Source organism: Filicampus tigris, chromosome 20 (assembly GCF_054856515.1).
Source record: "Filicampus tigris isolate MCC_2025a chromosome 20, RoL_Ftig_1.0, whole genome shotgun sequence".
Taxonomy (NCBI): Eukaryota; Metazoa; Chordata; class Actinopteri; order Syngnathiformes; family Syngnathidae; genus Filicampus; species Filicampus tigris.
This window is the reverse complement of record NC_141236.1, coordinates 78,469-95,000: the sequence shown is the minus strand read 5'-3', so window position 1 is coordinate 95,000 and position 16,532 is coordinate 78,469. Positions and strand designations below refer to the sequence as shown.

General features: G+C 44.8%; 1 protein-coding gene across 2 annotated transcripts in view; it reads left to right on the top strand.

The window, feature by feature from the left end:
* The window catches only part of gja10b (gap junction protein alpha 10 b), a 19,288-nt gene extending 4,206 nt beyond the window's left edge, over positions 1–15,082 (top strand). For both annotated transcript variants that reach the window (XM_086018094.1, XM_086018095.1), the window contains exon 3: positions 12,133–15,082. In XM_086018094.1, the coding sequence (XP_085874220.1) occupies positions 12,133–12,171 (39 nt within the window). In that variant the 3' untranslated portion in view covers positions 12,172–15,082. The remainder of the gene's footprint in view (positions 1–12,132) is intronic.
* The last annotated feature ends 1,450 nt before the right edge of the window (positions 15,083–16,532 follow it).

Here is a 16,532-nt window from a genome sequence, read left to right as displayed (position 1 = left end):
CGGTTTGGTGCGTATACATTGGGGTTCACTCCACCTTCGGGCGGGTGGATGGGTCGTGATTGTTGTTTGTGCGAATGCACCAAACAGCAGCTCAGAGTGCCCACCCTTTATGAGTCTCTCTAGGGACTCCCTCGTTCTGCTGGGGGACTTGAAATGCTCACGCGGGCAATGACAGTGAGACCTGGAAGTGCGTGATTGGGAGGAACTGCGCCCTAATCAGAATCAGAGTATTGTACTGTCATTGGACTTCTGTGCGTATCACGGACATTGAGTCTGAGTAGACCATGTTCTGTGCCGCTATTGTTGAGGCAGCTGTTGGGAGTTGTGGCCGTAAGGTTGTCAGTGCCTGTTGTGACGGCAATCCCTGAACCTGCTGGTGGACACCGGCGGAAAATGATGCTCTGAAGCTGAAGAAGGAGTCCTCCATCCATCCATTATCTCCCGCTTGTCCGAAGTCGGGTCGCGGAGGCAGCAGCTTCAGCAGGGAAGCCCAGACTTCCCTCTCCCCAGCAACATCTTCCAGCTCTTCCGGAAGGATCCCAAGGCGTTCCCAGGGAAGCCGGGAGACGTAGTCTCTCCAGCGTGTTCTGGGTCGTCCTCTGGGTCTCCTGCCGGTGGGACATGCCCGGAACACCTCACCAGGGAGGCGTCGAGGAGGCATCCTAATCAGATGGCCGAGCCACCTCAACTGGCTCCTCTCAACGCGGAGGAGCAGCGGCTCGACTCTGAGTCCCTCCCGGATGGCCGAACTTCTCATCCTATCTCTAAGGGAGAGCCCGGACACCCTGCGAAAGAAACCCATTTCGGCCGCTTGTATCCGAGATCTTGTTCTTTCGGTAATGACCCACAGCTCATGACCATAGGTGAGAGTAGGAACGTAGATCGACCGGTAAATTGAGAGCTTCGCCTTTCGGCTGAGCTCCTTCTTCACCACGACAGACCGATACAGGGTCCGCATAAGAAGGAGTCCTCTCGGTCCTTTTTGGCCTGTGGGACTCCGTAGGCAGCTGACGGGTACCGGCTGCCCAAGCGCAACGCAGCTTCGATGGTCACTCAGGCAAAAACTCGGGCGTGAGAGGAGGAGGCAAGGCCATAGAAACAGACTTCCGGATGACTTCAAGGAAATTCTGTTCCACCATCTGGCCTCTCCGCCGACATGCCTTCCTTAGTGGAAGCAGAGTCTTGGGACTCAGGTGGGCTCTCCTATCTCTGCAGTTCAAGTCACCCAGGTGGTTAAAAAGCTCCTCAGTAGCTAAACCCTAGGGGTGGATGAGAGGAATAAGGGGTACCGAAACGCCTGCTCAGTCCCTATACCACTGATCTCAGAGTTTGGTTCGCATTGCCGGCAGTAAGTTGGATGCGTTTCTAGTGAGGAATGGACTCCGTCAAGGCATCCCTTTGTCACAGATTCTGTTCATAACCTTTATGGACAGAATTTCTAGGCGCAGCTGAGGCGTTGAGGGGGTACGGTTTGGTGACCTCAGTATTGCATCTCTGCTTTTTGCAGATTATGTGGTACTGTTGGCTTCTTCAAGCCGCGATCTCTAACTCTCACTGGAGCAGTTGGCAGCCGGAAATTTGTGCCACTAGACACTGAATATGAATAACGTCATTTGAATTTCAATAGCAAAACTTGAATAATTGAATTGAAAAACTGAATCTGAATTATACAATTTGAATTTGATGTCCTCACCAAAATTTATATTGTGCATATTTTTTCAGATTCAGTTTTCCAAATACAAATTAAAATCTTTTCCACACAGATTCCGTTCTCTTGACTTTTCATACAGTTTCACGACTCGATGAAAGGACTCGGTGTAACAATCCCCAGGACTATGCATGGCAGGGGTGTCCTCCTCCCTGAGCCAAGCTTGCACCTGACCGCATACCTGGATGGACTAGGAGCTGCTGCTTTAAGGCTCTGCTCAGCCACTGAGACACATCGTCAGTTGTGTCCTCGGATCACGGGGCATTTCGGCCACTTATCACAAGACGCTCTCAGCTGAGGCAGGCCCACCACAGGTTGATCACTCCTGGTCATATGTCTCAGGGCTAAGCATTTGCCCTGGCGGCCCAGAGGGTGTTGCTCCTCTTCAGCCACAGCCAATGGCTTGCCCTCTCGGCGGTGTTGGCCAGCTCTTTAATGGCCTGTCTGTGGGCCTGTCCCCTGACTCCAATTTCCCTAAGGAGCTTTGCTGTTGAACTGGCCACAAAACCCCTACACCCCACCTCCAGCGGGCACACCCTCGCCTTCCAGCCACTGTCCTCTGCTGCAGCCACTAGGTTGGAGTACCGCAGCTTCTTGCGTTCATACGCTTCTTCGTCGGCATCCTCCCAAGGAACTGTTAGCTCGATGACGTAGGCGATCTTAGATGTATTCGACCATAGGACGAGGTCTGGACGTAGGTGGACGAGTGAAAATTCAAACTTTCAATGCTTGCTTTCAGTTCGCGTAAAGAACATTCTGGGCAGTTGAGGATGAGCAATCAATTGCAGATCTCAGATATCCTCTTTGTCCAATAAGCATCTTGGTTTTGAGCACGTGACATAAGATCCCCGGAAAAAGTATGATCTCCCAAGCGGCTCTTAACACTTATAATACCTTTCTTTAACCTTTGTGGTACAAGCCATCAGGTCACGGAGAGAGGGATGAAAAGATGCTTCCTTCCAAATTTAGGAAAGGACAGTGCACATTCAGCAAAGGTATCAAAATGAAGCGCAGTAGTCAGTACTCTCGATTTCCGAGTTGTTGTTTTTTTTCCAAACCATAACGGCAATTGAATTCCATGCCTAGGGGTAGAATCAGCGCACAGCATGTACCCATAGACAGTGGGGGTCATTACTACAATTATAGCAGTGCTCCTGGTTGTTTTTGTCTTTATCTCTCAATAAATGAGTCTGAAAATGCCCCATTTATCCCATTTTTGTCCCTTTTTTCAGGAACTATGGAAGTTTTCAAATCTGGTATTTGTCAATATTATAGTTTATAACTAGTTAAAAAAGTGCAATAACAAAAAACAACTGGAAAGAAACTGATTTGATTTCTCAACAGATTTTTTTAGTAACAGGTGTAAATGTACATGAACAAAAATTTAAAGGGTCCAAAATGGAATGTTTTGCTGTAGTGTCCCATTTTTAATGTCCTTAAATTCTAGTGTGGATGAATTATCGGCAAGTTCAGAACCTAGCGTTGAAATTATCCATCCATCCATTATCTATCCCGCTTATCCACACAAGGGTCGCGGGGCGTGCTGTAGCCTATCCCAGCTGTCTTCGGGAAGTAGGCGGGGGACACCCTGAACTGGTTGCCAGCCAATCGCAGGGCACACAGAGACAAATATCCGCACTCACAATCACACCTAGGGGCAATTTAGAGTGTCCAATCAACTTACCATGCATGTTTTTTGGAATGTGGGAAGAAACCGGAGTACCCGGAGAAAACCCACGCAGGCACGGGGAGAACATGCAAACTCCACACAGGGAGGCCGGAGCCGGGATCGAACCCACGACCTCTGAACTGTGAGGCGGACGTGCTGCGTTGAAATTATATAATCTTAAAATATGATCGGTAAGGCATAGAATCTTTGAGGTAGCATAATCAAGTGATTTTGGTATCAAATACTGCCCCAAATAGAACAGACACTCAGCATAATATGTATCATAATATGAAACAGAGCCTGGGATGAACACCCACTGTCTATGGATACATGCTGTGAGCTGATTCTACTCCTAGGTGTCAGTACTGTAATGCCTAAAGGATGGAGTTCAATGCTGGCGTGATAGTTTGAAAAAAAAAAAATATCGAGACGTTCTGACGACGTGGCTTCATTTTGATACGTTGGTGAATGTACACTGTCCTTTCCTAAATTTTAAAGGAAGCACCTTTTCATCCCTCCGTGACCCGATAGCTTGTACCACAAAGGTTAATGAAAGGTGTTATAAGTCTTAAGAGCCGCTTAGGAGATAACACTTTTTCCGGAGAGCTTTGTCACATGCTCAAAATGAAGCTGAATTGAAGATCTGAGTTCTGCAATTAATTGCTCATCCTCAGTTGCCCGGATGGTTCATCACACAAACTGAACATTTACTAGTGAATTGAATGAAATGTCAAGCGAACAGAATTTTTGTGGAAAAGATTTGAATTTGTATTTGTAAAACTGAATGTGAAAAATATACAGAAATTAATTTTTAGTGAGGAATTCACAATCAAATTGTATAATTCAGATTCCGTTTTTCCTTTCTTTCATTAAAGTTTTGCTATTCAAATTAAAATCTACATTATTCAGATTCAGTTTTTAGTGGCACAAATTTCAACCCATGCGGTTGAGATAAAATCTGCACCTCCAAATCTGAAACTGAAGTCCTCAGTCGGAAAAAGGTGGCGTGCCCCCTCTGGGTCGGGGAAGAGATCCTGCCCCAAGTGAAGAAGTTTAAGTATCTTGGGATCTTGTTCTTAAGCTCAACAGGCAGATCGGTGCAGTATCTGCTCTAATGCGAACTGTATCGCTCTGTCGTGGTGAAGAAGGAGCTGAGCCGAAAGGTGAAGTTCTTGATTTACCTGTCGATCGATCTACGTTTCTACTCTCACCTATGGTCACGAGCTGTGGGTCGTGACTGAAAGAATAAGATCCCGGATATAAGCGGCCGAAATGGGTTTCCTCCACAGGGTGTCCGGGCTCTCCCTTAGAGATAGAGTGAGAAGCTTGGTCATCTGGGAGGGGCTCAGATTTGAGCTGCTGCTCCTCCACGTCGAGAGGACCCAGGTGAGGGGCCTCGGGCATCTGGTTAGGATGTCGACGCCTCCCTGGTGAGGTGTTCCAGGCATGTCCCAGTGTCAGGAGGCCTGGAGGACACCCCAGGACACGCTGCAGAGACTGTGTCTCCCGGCTGACCTGGGAATGCCTTGGGATCCCCTACGAAGAGCTGGAAGAAGTAGCTGGGGAGAGAGAAATCTGGGCTTCTCTGCTAAAGCTGCTGCCCCCACGACCTGACCGCGGATAAGGGGTAAAGAATGGATGGATGGATTTATAAAATAAAATGATGTAAGCACTGAAATTCACCCGCCTGAAAAACTCAGTAGTGATTCAGGGGCATATTCGCTCATTTGGTTTAATGGCCCTATTAAGACCAGTAATCGCGGGATTCGACTGGGTTTTAAAAGTAAAAAATTTGTGAAGAAATCGTGAGCTGAATGGGGGAAGCTATTGGAGGTTGACTGCTTTTGCGTTAGCATTGCCACTCTATCAAATAAGTATTCAGGGTTTTTTTAACTCAGACCTATTATTCTTGAGAAATAATTACTTTTGGCTAAAACGAGAGCTTGTTTGTAGCTCAGCAGAGCTATCGCATCATTCCTGACGGAAGACCTCAAGTTTAGTCTTACACCGTTTGAATGGGGTGATCATTGGCACTTAAGTTTGTATGTAAAAATGTCAATACTGTCTAGTCACCAACCGAAAATAATCTGGTGTGATTTAAGTTTTTTTTTTTTTTTTTTTTTTTTTTCATGATGTCTTTTACCAGACCCGCTTTTGGAGCGTGGCTTGTTTTTTTTGTTTTTTTTCCCATCTTAGCCGAACCACATCATCGATGGGAGGCAAGCATTGTAATATTTATTGTTTACTGGCTTGGTTTGTCACATTCTGTTGTCATCTAGTGTCTGAGACAGTGATTAATCACCACCAAAATTCCTATGCACATTCCTGCGCTTGTTCACTTAAAACCTGTGAAAATATAAAAGCAATCTACAGAATATTTGGGATTTATTTACATCAAATGTGAGCTCCTATGAGGAAAAAACACTGTCACCACCTTAAATTAAAAAAATGTTGTGCTGATCGTTTTTTTTATTTTTAGAGGTTGAAGTGGACGAGTAGAAATATGCTTGGGTATTGGTCGTAGTTTTCTGCCATTTAGCATACACAAAGGTTTTGTTATTGCTCCATTGACTGACAGGCAGGCATAGGTGTAATCATGGGTGTAATCTCCCGCTAGCTCCCATGGCAGATACCAGAGCTGCGCATTCCGCCTATGTGATGGACCAGTCCGTCTATCCGCCTATGATGGACACCCATTTTATAGGCGATAAACGATGGATCGGAAACTTAAAAAAAATAGTCGGACTAAGCATATAGTCGGAAGCCCATTTTTTTCCCATCTATGTAATCATCTATTTTCACAGTGACGTCGTCAAACTATTGGCCAGGGAGTGTAACTCGGTGTTGGTGAAAATTGATTGAGGTGCAGGCAGACAGGTACCCCGGCTGCAGATGATAAACGGACCATGAAATTTTTGTAAAATGCCCAGCTCTGGCTAATACCACTGCTAAAACCACTGCAGCTGTAGAGGATTTCGTCTGTCAAACAGACGAGTTTAGCAGAACCAAATCAGCTTATTACCGTCCAGACTTGCTGCCGTCCATGCAGTCTAGTATCTCTGCTTCGCCACTGCTTACCCCTTGGAGGTGGACTTGAGCAGAAAAAAAAAGTCAAGCTAATCCTTATACAGTAGATTTAAATTTAATATATAATGTCCTGGGCGGCACGATGGCCGGCTGGTTAGCACGTCTGCCTCACAGTTCAGAGGTCGTGGGTTCGATCCCGGCTCCGGCCTCCCTGTCTGGAGTTTGAATGTTCTCCCCGTGCCTGCGTGGGTTTTCTCCGGGTCCTTCGGTTTCCTCCCACATTCCAAAAGCATGCATGGTAAGCTGATTGGACACTTGAAATTGCCCCTAGGTGTGTTTGTGAGTGTGGATGTTTGTGTTTCTCTGTGTGCCCTGTGATTGGCTGGCAACCAATTCAGGGTGTCCCCTGCCTACTGCCCGAAGGCAGTTGGGATAGGCTCCAGCATGCCCACGACCCTTGTGAGGATAAGCGGTATAGATAATGGATGGATGGATATAATGTCCTATAAATAATTCAGTTGATGAAAAGCCTCTCTGAAGGCATTGTGTTTGCGCATCATAGTCAAAGAAAACGAGTTACAAACTGTATGTAACTATGGTTCTATGAGTCCCGAATGACCGCCAGTGGCAGTGCTGAAAGCACGGAATACAGTTTCGTGCAAGCATCAGACGAGAATCATCAAAAGTCATTATTGTCACATGTAAGAACAAGATCCTTGTTAATCTGGATTTGTAAATGTTGTGAATATAAATTTATTGGAATAACTGTGACGTTATAGCTTGTGGCAGGTATATTAATTGTTGATTTGGATCTGTGAAAACTAAATAAAGGAATTAAAAAAAATAAAAACAAACGTCATTTGTGACCTTGGGCGACTCGGAGTGTATAAAAGCCCATGGCACCCAAACACAGTCATTCAGAACCTTCTCGCACGAACATGAGGATTCTCAGTGACCGAACACCCTAGCGGTCATTCGGGACCCATAGAGTAAAGCACAAAATTACCAGCGAAGTCACGAGGTGACAACAGGTGACAACAGACACAAACCTCACTTCACCGCCTTCTGAGGGCCAAAAAACACACCCAGTGGAAGAGGAGTAGTGGTATCCACACAGTAAAATCTGGAGTCAATGCTAGGCCATGGGTGTCCAAAATCAGTCCTCATGAGCCAGTGCCTGTTTTCCATCTTTCCCTGCTGCAACACACCTGATTCAAAATATCATGATCGTTACCTTTTTCAGAGCTTGGTGATGAGCTGATCATTTGAATCGTGTGTGTTGCAGCAGGGACAAAAGGAAAACAGGCAGGACCCGAGCTAAACACGTCTGTGCTAGGCGATGACCAGGAAGCACCAGCACAGACTCCCCTGAGAGCCGCCCACCACGTTGCATCTCCTCTGGAAGAATGACAGCATCATGCATAGCCGCCAAAAACACATCTGCTGTGACCAGGGTGAAAGTCGCAGTATCAGCCCAGCAGGAATGGAGCTCCATCAAATAGTGCTTACGAACAGAAAAGGCAAATGAGGGATGTCCACAAATGAAGAAAGCACTTTCGGGAGGCGACTGGGACAGCTGAGGCATGTCGTAAAACAGTCTCCATCAAGCCATCCTCTGTATCACATGACGAGTTCCTCCAGAGGGCGACTCAGCCCTGGAAACAAGACTCAGAGGCAGCCAGAGAAACCGCGCCAACATTACGGGTAAGCACCGGTACGGGTGGGGCGGATTTGTCTCAAACTACACCTAAGTTAGGAAGGAGACGGTCCTGCACGAGAGATCTCACCTCTTCCAACTCAACATGCAAATGATCCACCTCTGAACCAAGCTGGTGTCCCGCAGAGAACCTCCTCTTGAAGGAACCGGGGAAAGCAGTAAGATCATGGGGCACACCACACCAACAGGAGATGACAGCCCTTGACCTGCAACGTCCAGATTGTGGGGCACGTCGTAGACAACTTCCTGACTGACAGAAAGGCAAGCCTCAATGCGGGTAGAGCCGTGGCACCTCCGGCACAATCAACACAAGTAGTGGAATCCTCCATAGCGAAGATGCTCTACAGGAAATGCACGCGCTAAGCCAAACGCAGGGGGCAGGGACGGCGGTAAACAGCCAACGAGTTTTGAAACACACCCGACCAAAAACAGGTAGCGATAAGCCGAGGAAAGAGGGCAAAGACGCCACCTGCATGGCAGGCGGAAGACCAAAAATGTGTGTGGAAAGCTGAAATGCCGCAGGCAGGAGAGAGGACGCAATAAGGCAGTTGTCACCATTCGAGCCACACAGCAATTCTGCTGGTGAAAAGTCTGCTAGCGAAAAGTGTCAGTAGAAATGCCAATAAAAGGAGACAGAGGAATGAAACTCCATAACCTAGGAGAGGAGGCGAAAAACGCAGCCATCATTAGCTGAGGCCCATCATGACAGAACCCCGGCAAAAATAGCAACGGTAGTCATTTCGGTGCATCAAGGCCTCACACCGGCAAAAACAGCAGCGTTAGCCTTTATAATGCAGTGCCACACTCAGCATATCTGGGAGAGGACAAGAGGACAATAAAGAAACAATCTTAAATAAACTCTGTCGGAGAAAGGTCATCGGCGGCAGAGCTCAATAGTGGATGGCGTAACCAAGCACACAAACCACACAGTGACACACGGTGAACAACAAAAGCGAGATGAGAGAGCCACACAGAGCAGCAAACACACAAAAGTTCACCTTGGTGTACAAAAACAAAACCATCGCAGCCGCAGGAGGACGCAAAACAAATCTGCAGCTCCAACCAATGCGGTCACACGTCCACAAGACAACAAACAACTTTGATGCGCAGGTTCAAGCGAAATCCGGTGGCATGTAAGCCAACACGCAAGAAAGTTCTGAGAGACTGTCTTCCGGGTGCCACAGGCTTTTATACGCCCTGAGTCACCTGGAGTCACAAATTATGTTTGTTGATATTCATTCTCATCCGGCGCTTGCGTGAAGATGTATTCTGTGTTTTTAGCACTGCTGGTGGTCTGGAGGGATGTCTTAGAACAGACAGATGTGACAGAAACTACACATAGGCTGCTGATTTCTTCATCTATTAGGTCAAACATAGAAAGGCTAATCGTAATATATTTTCAGAGGTTTAGGTAGGCCTGAGTAGAGGAGTCCACATACATTTGGGGGCCAATTGTTCCCCATTATTTTGACATTATTAGTGATTTATTTACAATAATTTTGAATGGACAAATAGTCTCCGGCCCCTGTCGTGACTCCCACCAAGATATGTAGGAAGGGGAGGAGAGGCGTGGCCAGATTGCGAGTTTCCAATGGGTGTTTCTCACGGCATTAGTTCTTTACTAATTTCTTCAAAACAACTTGTTAAAATTGTAAATGTTAGCTAATATCATTTTCCTCATTAAAAATATATTTAAACTGAGCTTAATTACTAAAAAATGAACCATCTCGGCCGACTGAGGATCCCTTTAAAGTGTGCAGGTTTCATCTGTAAACCATTGAGTAAGCCTCTTAAGACGAGTTTTAAATCTTAAAGTGGAAGCCAATCCAAACATAATTTTTTCAACAATATGTTCCCAGTAGGCCCACTAGTTGAAACATGGCATTCTGATTAATTTTGCATTTGTGGAATATAAATTAAGCAGCAAAATGCTCATTTTTACCCATCTCTGGTTCGGCCATTTTGTCTTCTGTCGACTGAAAATGACATCGCAACTGCTCACAACGACCAATAACGGCTGACCTGTTTTCTGAATCTGAGCCATGATTGGTCATGGTGAGCAGTTTCAGTCAGTGATGTCTTTTTCAGTCGACAGAAGACAAAATGGCCGCCCCCAGAAATGGCTAAAAATTAGTGGATTAACACTTTATTCCACAAACGCAATATTTAGCAGATTGCCCTGTTTCAACTAGAACATATAAGTACTACATCATAGAACATATTGAAAAAAAAAAAAAAATTGCGTTGACTTCCCTTTAATGGCGCTATGGAGTCGAGGACATTTAACAGGACAGCATTAATTTCATTCAGGAGATTATCAATCGAACCAATCTAAGAAGGAAATGAAGTAGTTGCCAGAGGTAGTAGCTGAGAAAACACAGTAGTGGTTGAACTAATATTGCGGCGGCAAAGATTTCAAATTTTGTATTGTGATGTTTAGACATAGCAGTAATGGGAATACCTTAACATTTGAGGTTGCTAAACCTTGGGTTAGTACCAAATCCAAAGTATTACCATTTTTCAGAGGTAGGCTGACAGACCCGTCCATCAGTCCATGATGGACTCACGTTTTGCTGACGATTAGCCAATGACGTGACACTTGAAAGAAATGACGGACTAAGCACTGATGTAAGTGGATTTTTGTCCGTCAGAGTAATCGTCAGTTACTGGGTCAAGTATTGAAGGACCGCTCAGTCCGTCCCTGGCGCCCCCCATTTTGCTGAAGTGTTTTTTTTTTTTTTTTGTGGTAGTGAGGTGGGGTGGGGGGACTGATGGACTTAATTTACTGACTGACCAATTGAGGATTACAATTCGGTTTGGCTTGAAAAATTAAGGGACTGATGCCTCTGGAAAAGGGGCATTAGTGAGTCCGGTTGTAACTCTGACCACCCTGCTGAAAAAGTTCTGTCTACGCCCTTTTTTATACACTGCCTCTAATTAATTTGACTATATATATATATATATATATATATATATATATATATATATATATATATATATATATATATATATATATATATATATATATATATATATATATATATATATATATATATATATATACATACATATACACACACACACACACACACACACACCACCAAAAGCATATTGCTAGCTATCTTGCCCGCTAGTCAAAGGCTGAGCTACACTGTAATTTAGGTTTAAAGTTTTTTTTTTTGGACAGATGTGTTTTTTCCAGGCAAGAGAAAAAAAATGTCTTTACTTTGTGACAGTTTTGGCATGTCACTTTAGCTTTCATCAGAGCTGTCACTGCTTCCTTGTGTGATGTGTCTAAAAATTCAATTTTTAAAATTCAGTTTTTAGACACGTCACAAAGGAAGCAGTGACAGCAACCACCTAACTTGGGGATCGAACTCTAACCTCCGGTGCGGGAGAGCACAGTGCTGACCGATGAGCTAAAAGCTGCCACCCCAGCTCAACACCCTATTAAAAATTACGGGAAGTGGGAGGAATTTGGGATGACATGCCAGCTACATGTCGTTCCCTCAGATTTGTCAGATGCTGATTCTTGTCACTACCGCAATGCGTCGCCTCGCTTAAAATGGGACACCCCATTGAGGATGAGGCCCAATGCGTAGTGCGTTGCGTGTTCTGCGTTTAAGGAAGGGTGGAAGCACTAGTGCAATGACACATTAAAAAAAAAAAAAATAATCCAATCCCCAAAGCGTGGAGAAAAAATAGCATTTCCATTCATTTTAGTGGAAAAGATGATTTTACATAGTTGTTTTGAGTTGTAAGCAAGGTGCAAAAACAAATTGAATTCCTATCTCAAGGCACCACCGTATATCTTTTCTGCCACTAGTCCTGGAACCTTTCTGACACACTTTGTATGTGTAATGAACAGGTGGGAATAATGGCAGCAATCACATAGTTAAATTGACGATTTAACTAAATTTCTAAAAATACGACGATAATAAGATTGCTTAAAGTTTGTTGTTGATTTGATAATAACCTTATGTTGTTTTCATGTTTTCCCCCTCATTTCAGACCATGCTGCTGGAGCTATCTTCCATCATGAAAAAGTAAATTTCGAAATCAAAGTCGTGGTTGTGGAAGTGGACTTGAAGCTGATTGAGTCGATCTAATCCATATATTAGGGCTTTTCCTCTGTTTTTCAACACATTCAACACCTGAGTCGCCCACTCGGAATTAGAGATCAACATGGCACTGGTTATATGGATCTTCAAGAACAGACCACAGCATGTAATAATCAATCGCAAAATGTTCCCATTTGTGAACTTTTTAAGTCATGCAAAATCAACATTTTTTTTTTTTTTTTTAGCTTTTAGCCATGTTAAAATGTTAATTCCTCACCAAAACACCCCACAAAGTGGTGTTTTCATCCATTCACCCATCTCTGAGAATTCCTGCTCTCTCAGCACCAGTTCTTCAGTTTAATCTTATTTGTGTGTATAGGCTCTGATACACCAAAAAGACGCTGGCCAACAGTGACGCCCTGTGGCGTCCGGTCGGCTGTCAGCACGTCACGCTGGAGGAATACACCACAACGACAGACAGCGACGCTGACCTTTAAAGTACTTTATGCGCATGCATACGATGAAATACCCTTCCATACCATCGGCGGCGGTAGTCACCATTTCTCATGGTTAGAAAACCCCAACCGGAAAGCTGTTGGCCGGCGGTGGATTATAAAAATGTAAACAATGCGTTCAGCTCTATTCTTCGTTCATGATGAACTCCCACGCGAAGTAAACCATCACGTTCTTGACACGGTATTGTGAAATACTTACATTGTCAACCCTCGCTCTTGTACTTGTAAGAAGATTAAGGCAGCGGAGGCGTGCTCACTGTTTTCCTGCATTTGTCACTTCCTGTTGGTGCTCTGTGTGCTGATTTGCTATCTAACAGCCAATCAGAGTGACTAAATGTCACGACTGGCGATGCCGATTCAACAGACGTAAACGTCCCCCAGACGTTTAGAGACGGGTTACAACACTACGACGGTGGTCACTACACCAATCAGACGGCACTTAAAGACGCCACAACGCTTCATGACCTCCGACATCGGTTTGGTGTGTCAGGGCCTTAAGACTGAGTGAGCCACACCCAAGTCGTCCCTGCAGACTAAACACACGCCCACTTTCTCTGAGCAGCCAGCGGGACGCCTGACAAGTGTATCTGGGAAAGAGGCACAATGAGCAGCCACCTTGAGTAAGGCGCTGGACTCCCTGGCTGTAGCTTTGTTGCTCTGAAATCTTTTTTAAGTCCACCTGTGTGCACTCACCCGCACATGCGTGCCAATGGCGTGCTCTGAGCAGCCTCCGCGCCCGATGCGTTGGCCTCCCTTGTTGAAGCTCCACTCTTTCGATTTTTTTTTTCCAAGTCCACCTCCAGGCAGGACACCTGACAAGCCTATCCGGGAAAGAGGCACTACGAGTGGCCTCCCCGGCCGAGGCACCGGCCACCCCGGCAACAGACAACTGCAGACCGTCTCAACAATCTTGGCCTCTTTCACACTCCCACAGGCAACAAGGCATGTTTGTGTCAAGACAATCCTCTCTTGTCTCACCAAAGAAGAAACCAACGAAGCAAAGGCCCGGAGCCCACCAGAATCCACAAACACACTCTTCTGTCAATAAATTGAATTAGCGCGTCCGTGGCATGTATGCTATTGAGGTTCAAATCAGGGTTGGCAATTCGTGACCCGACGAAGAGGCGCCAATGTGACTCCTGATAAACAGGTTACAATTTACAGTCCCCTCGACCCTCACCCCAAGTCATCCTGGGGGTGTGAACCACACTTTACTAGGGCAAGTGCAACGCCTAGTGATGTGTGTGAAGATGGACCCGCTTACGTCCTCTCCAACTGGAAATGAATGAAAAATATGTGCTCATGTGTGTCCGACGTGTTCGTTTCTTTACAGTAGTGTAGAAGGAACACAATATCTCACATTGATCGACTCATCATATATTTTATTGTGATGTATGCAATCATGATTACGTTGACGTTTTGATGCAGTTATAAAATGAAAACAAATCAAACCATTTGTTTTAAGATCATGGAAGAGAAGTTCACTCATTCATCAGAAGTTAGGCACTGAAATGGTTTGAGTAATAAAACATCTACACATTGCTGGTGATTTGTGCAAAACTCTGAAAATAGATAAAGAAAATTACAAAGTGGGAATCTTTCCAGCCTTATGCAAACAAAAACTTGGTTGGACGACGCCAGCCAATTCATACTAGGTCTTCATGCTAATGAGCATGAGAATGCTCATTAGCATGAAAGTTTAAGGGCGTGCAAAACTTTTCTCTCTCGCCACCAGGGCGGTGGCTCCAAGTTCATTTTCTCCGACCCATCTCTCTCTCTTAGACTCCTGAAAGATTTTTTTCTGTCTTTTCTTTTTTTTCCCTCATCTTGTTCAAACCAACAGTGGTGTATGCGGCATTATTTATTTTGCCCAGCCAAGCAGGTTCAAAAGTGGTCCCAGTGTTTGAAAGGGCAAGGCCGCCCCGCTGCCCCACAAGCACAGAACTGCCTTGGTACCCCGTTGAGGGCAACGTAAACATGGTCACCACCAAACACCGCTTTAGGTGCATGCAGAACCCCAAGGGCTTTTTAATCTTTTTGGGGGGTTAAATTTAAATTATTGGACTTCACTTTCTCCAGTTTTCCTTCCTCTCCTCCTAGTGCCTTGTGAGGCCACACTCCTTGTGAGGACGGTAGGTAAGCGCAGCTTGCAATTTCCTAAGTGCTACAATTGGTGTATAATTTTATTGGTGTATTATTTTATTTGCACGTTATTCAACCTCAAATCGGTACGCCATTCACCTTTCATTACACACACACTCATTCTTATTCCTCCCTTTTTCCATTTATCAAGCCCATTTGTGTCCATGTTCAGTCAAGTTTTCAGGATACAACCTTGTCGATTTTTGTGTATGTTAAGTAGAAATAGAAAATAAACCATTGTCATATCCATAAATTCAGTGTGAGTTGTGTGTGTTTAAATTAAAGTGTCAGTCCGTAATCTGGTAACTCGAATTTACATTATTCAAATGTAGCTCCTTCATGCCATGTCATCTTCCACACCGCTTATCCTGTACAGGGTCACAGGGAGGCACTAGCGCCTATCCCAGCTGACCATGGGTGAAAGGTGGACTACACCCTGAACTGGTCACCAGCCAGTCGCAGGGCACACACACAGACACAGTCACTGAGTGGGAGCCGATCCCACGCTGCCCGCCCACAACTCAGGCGAGTATACTGCTACACCATCAGCGACCTAGCTCCTTCATATAAAGACTAAATTAACAAGGATTTTTCAGCCCATTTTTGCCTAGAATGAATCCAAAATGCCACAGTCCACCTAGTGGTGATCAAGATTTAGTTAATTAAATTTCAACTCGCTGTCTACTTGTTACATGATTTTTAAAACCCCATAATCTATCCATCGCGACAGCCATTTCTCAGAGGACTGCCTGGTGAATTTTCGCCAGTACAAAGTGGATTGGTGGGGAAATTAAACCTGAAAGCAACACTGTGTCATGTCAGTTTTTGTTGATTATGGCGGCGCTATGTGGACAAAAGTGTTTTGACAAAAGTCAATCACATTTCCCATGCGCGCCAGCGTGTAGTGTCGTGAAATCCTGAGGTCTCGCTAGCTTGCAAGTTGGACTGAATTGCATTTCTATTTCCAGTGGCTGTGTGAAAGATGAATAGCAATGAATCTAGTTTTGTTCAAACAATAGTTTTGGTTTTTTTGGGGCTTCTGCCGTGACACCAGTAATAGCGTGTAGACGTTTGAGTTCCTTATAGCGAGAGGAGGAAGTAAGCCGTAAAGCAATTCAGGACATTTGTGTTTTTTGTGTGCCAGGGTTGCTTCCATCCTCAAAGTTGTTTAGTGCTAGTAAAAATGATACAGACCCCCCCCAGGGCATGACAAAAGTCCCATTCAACACTTATAAGTCAATGTTTCATCAAAAGAGTTGAGAAAAAAAATTATTACGGTCAATTTCCTGCCCAGTGCTGCTTTAAAACTGTCACATGTTCCACAATCAAACCTGATAGAGGCCAAAGCTGTGAATAAATCAAACTGTTAGCTAAAAGATTACATAATATGAGCATTAAGGCACAAATGTCAGCTTCGCTGTCAAGCACGATGTCAGGTATATACTGTTGTATAAAAAAAATAAATTAAAAAAAAAAAATCAACTTTTTAATAAACACACGTTACCATTTACACGTATGAATACTACATCAATGCTGTTTAAAGATTGCCACTTGACTCTGGATCGAGGACATAAGGCTCCACAATATATTCTTCCATCTTGATTACTATTTACTGTTTGGTGACGCGCACAGCAGCCGGCTTTCGGACAATGTCATGAAAGGGGCACGGGGAGGGTCAGGATTTTAGTGAGTC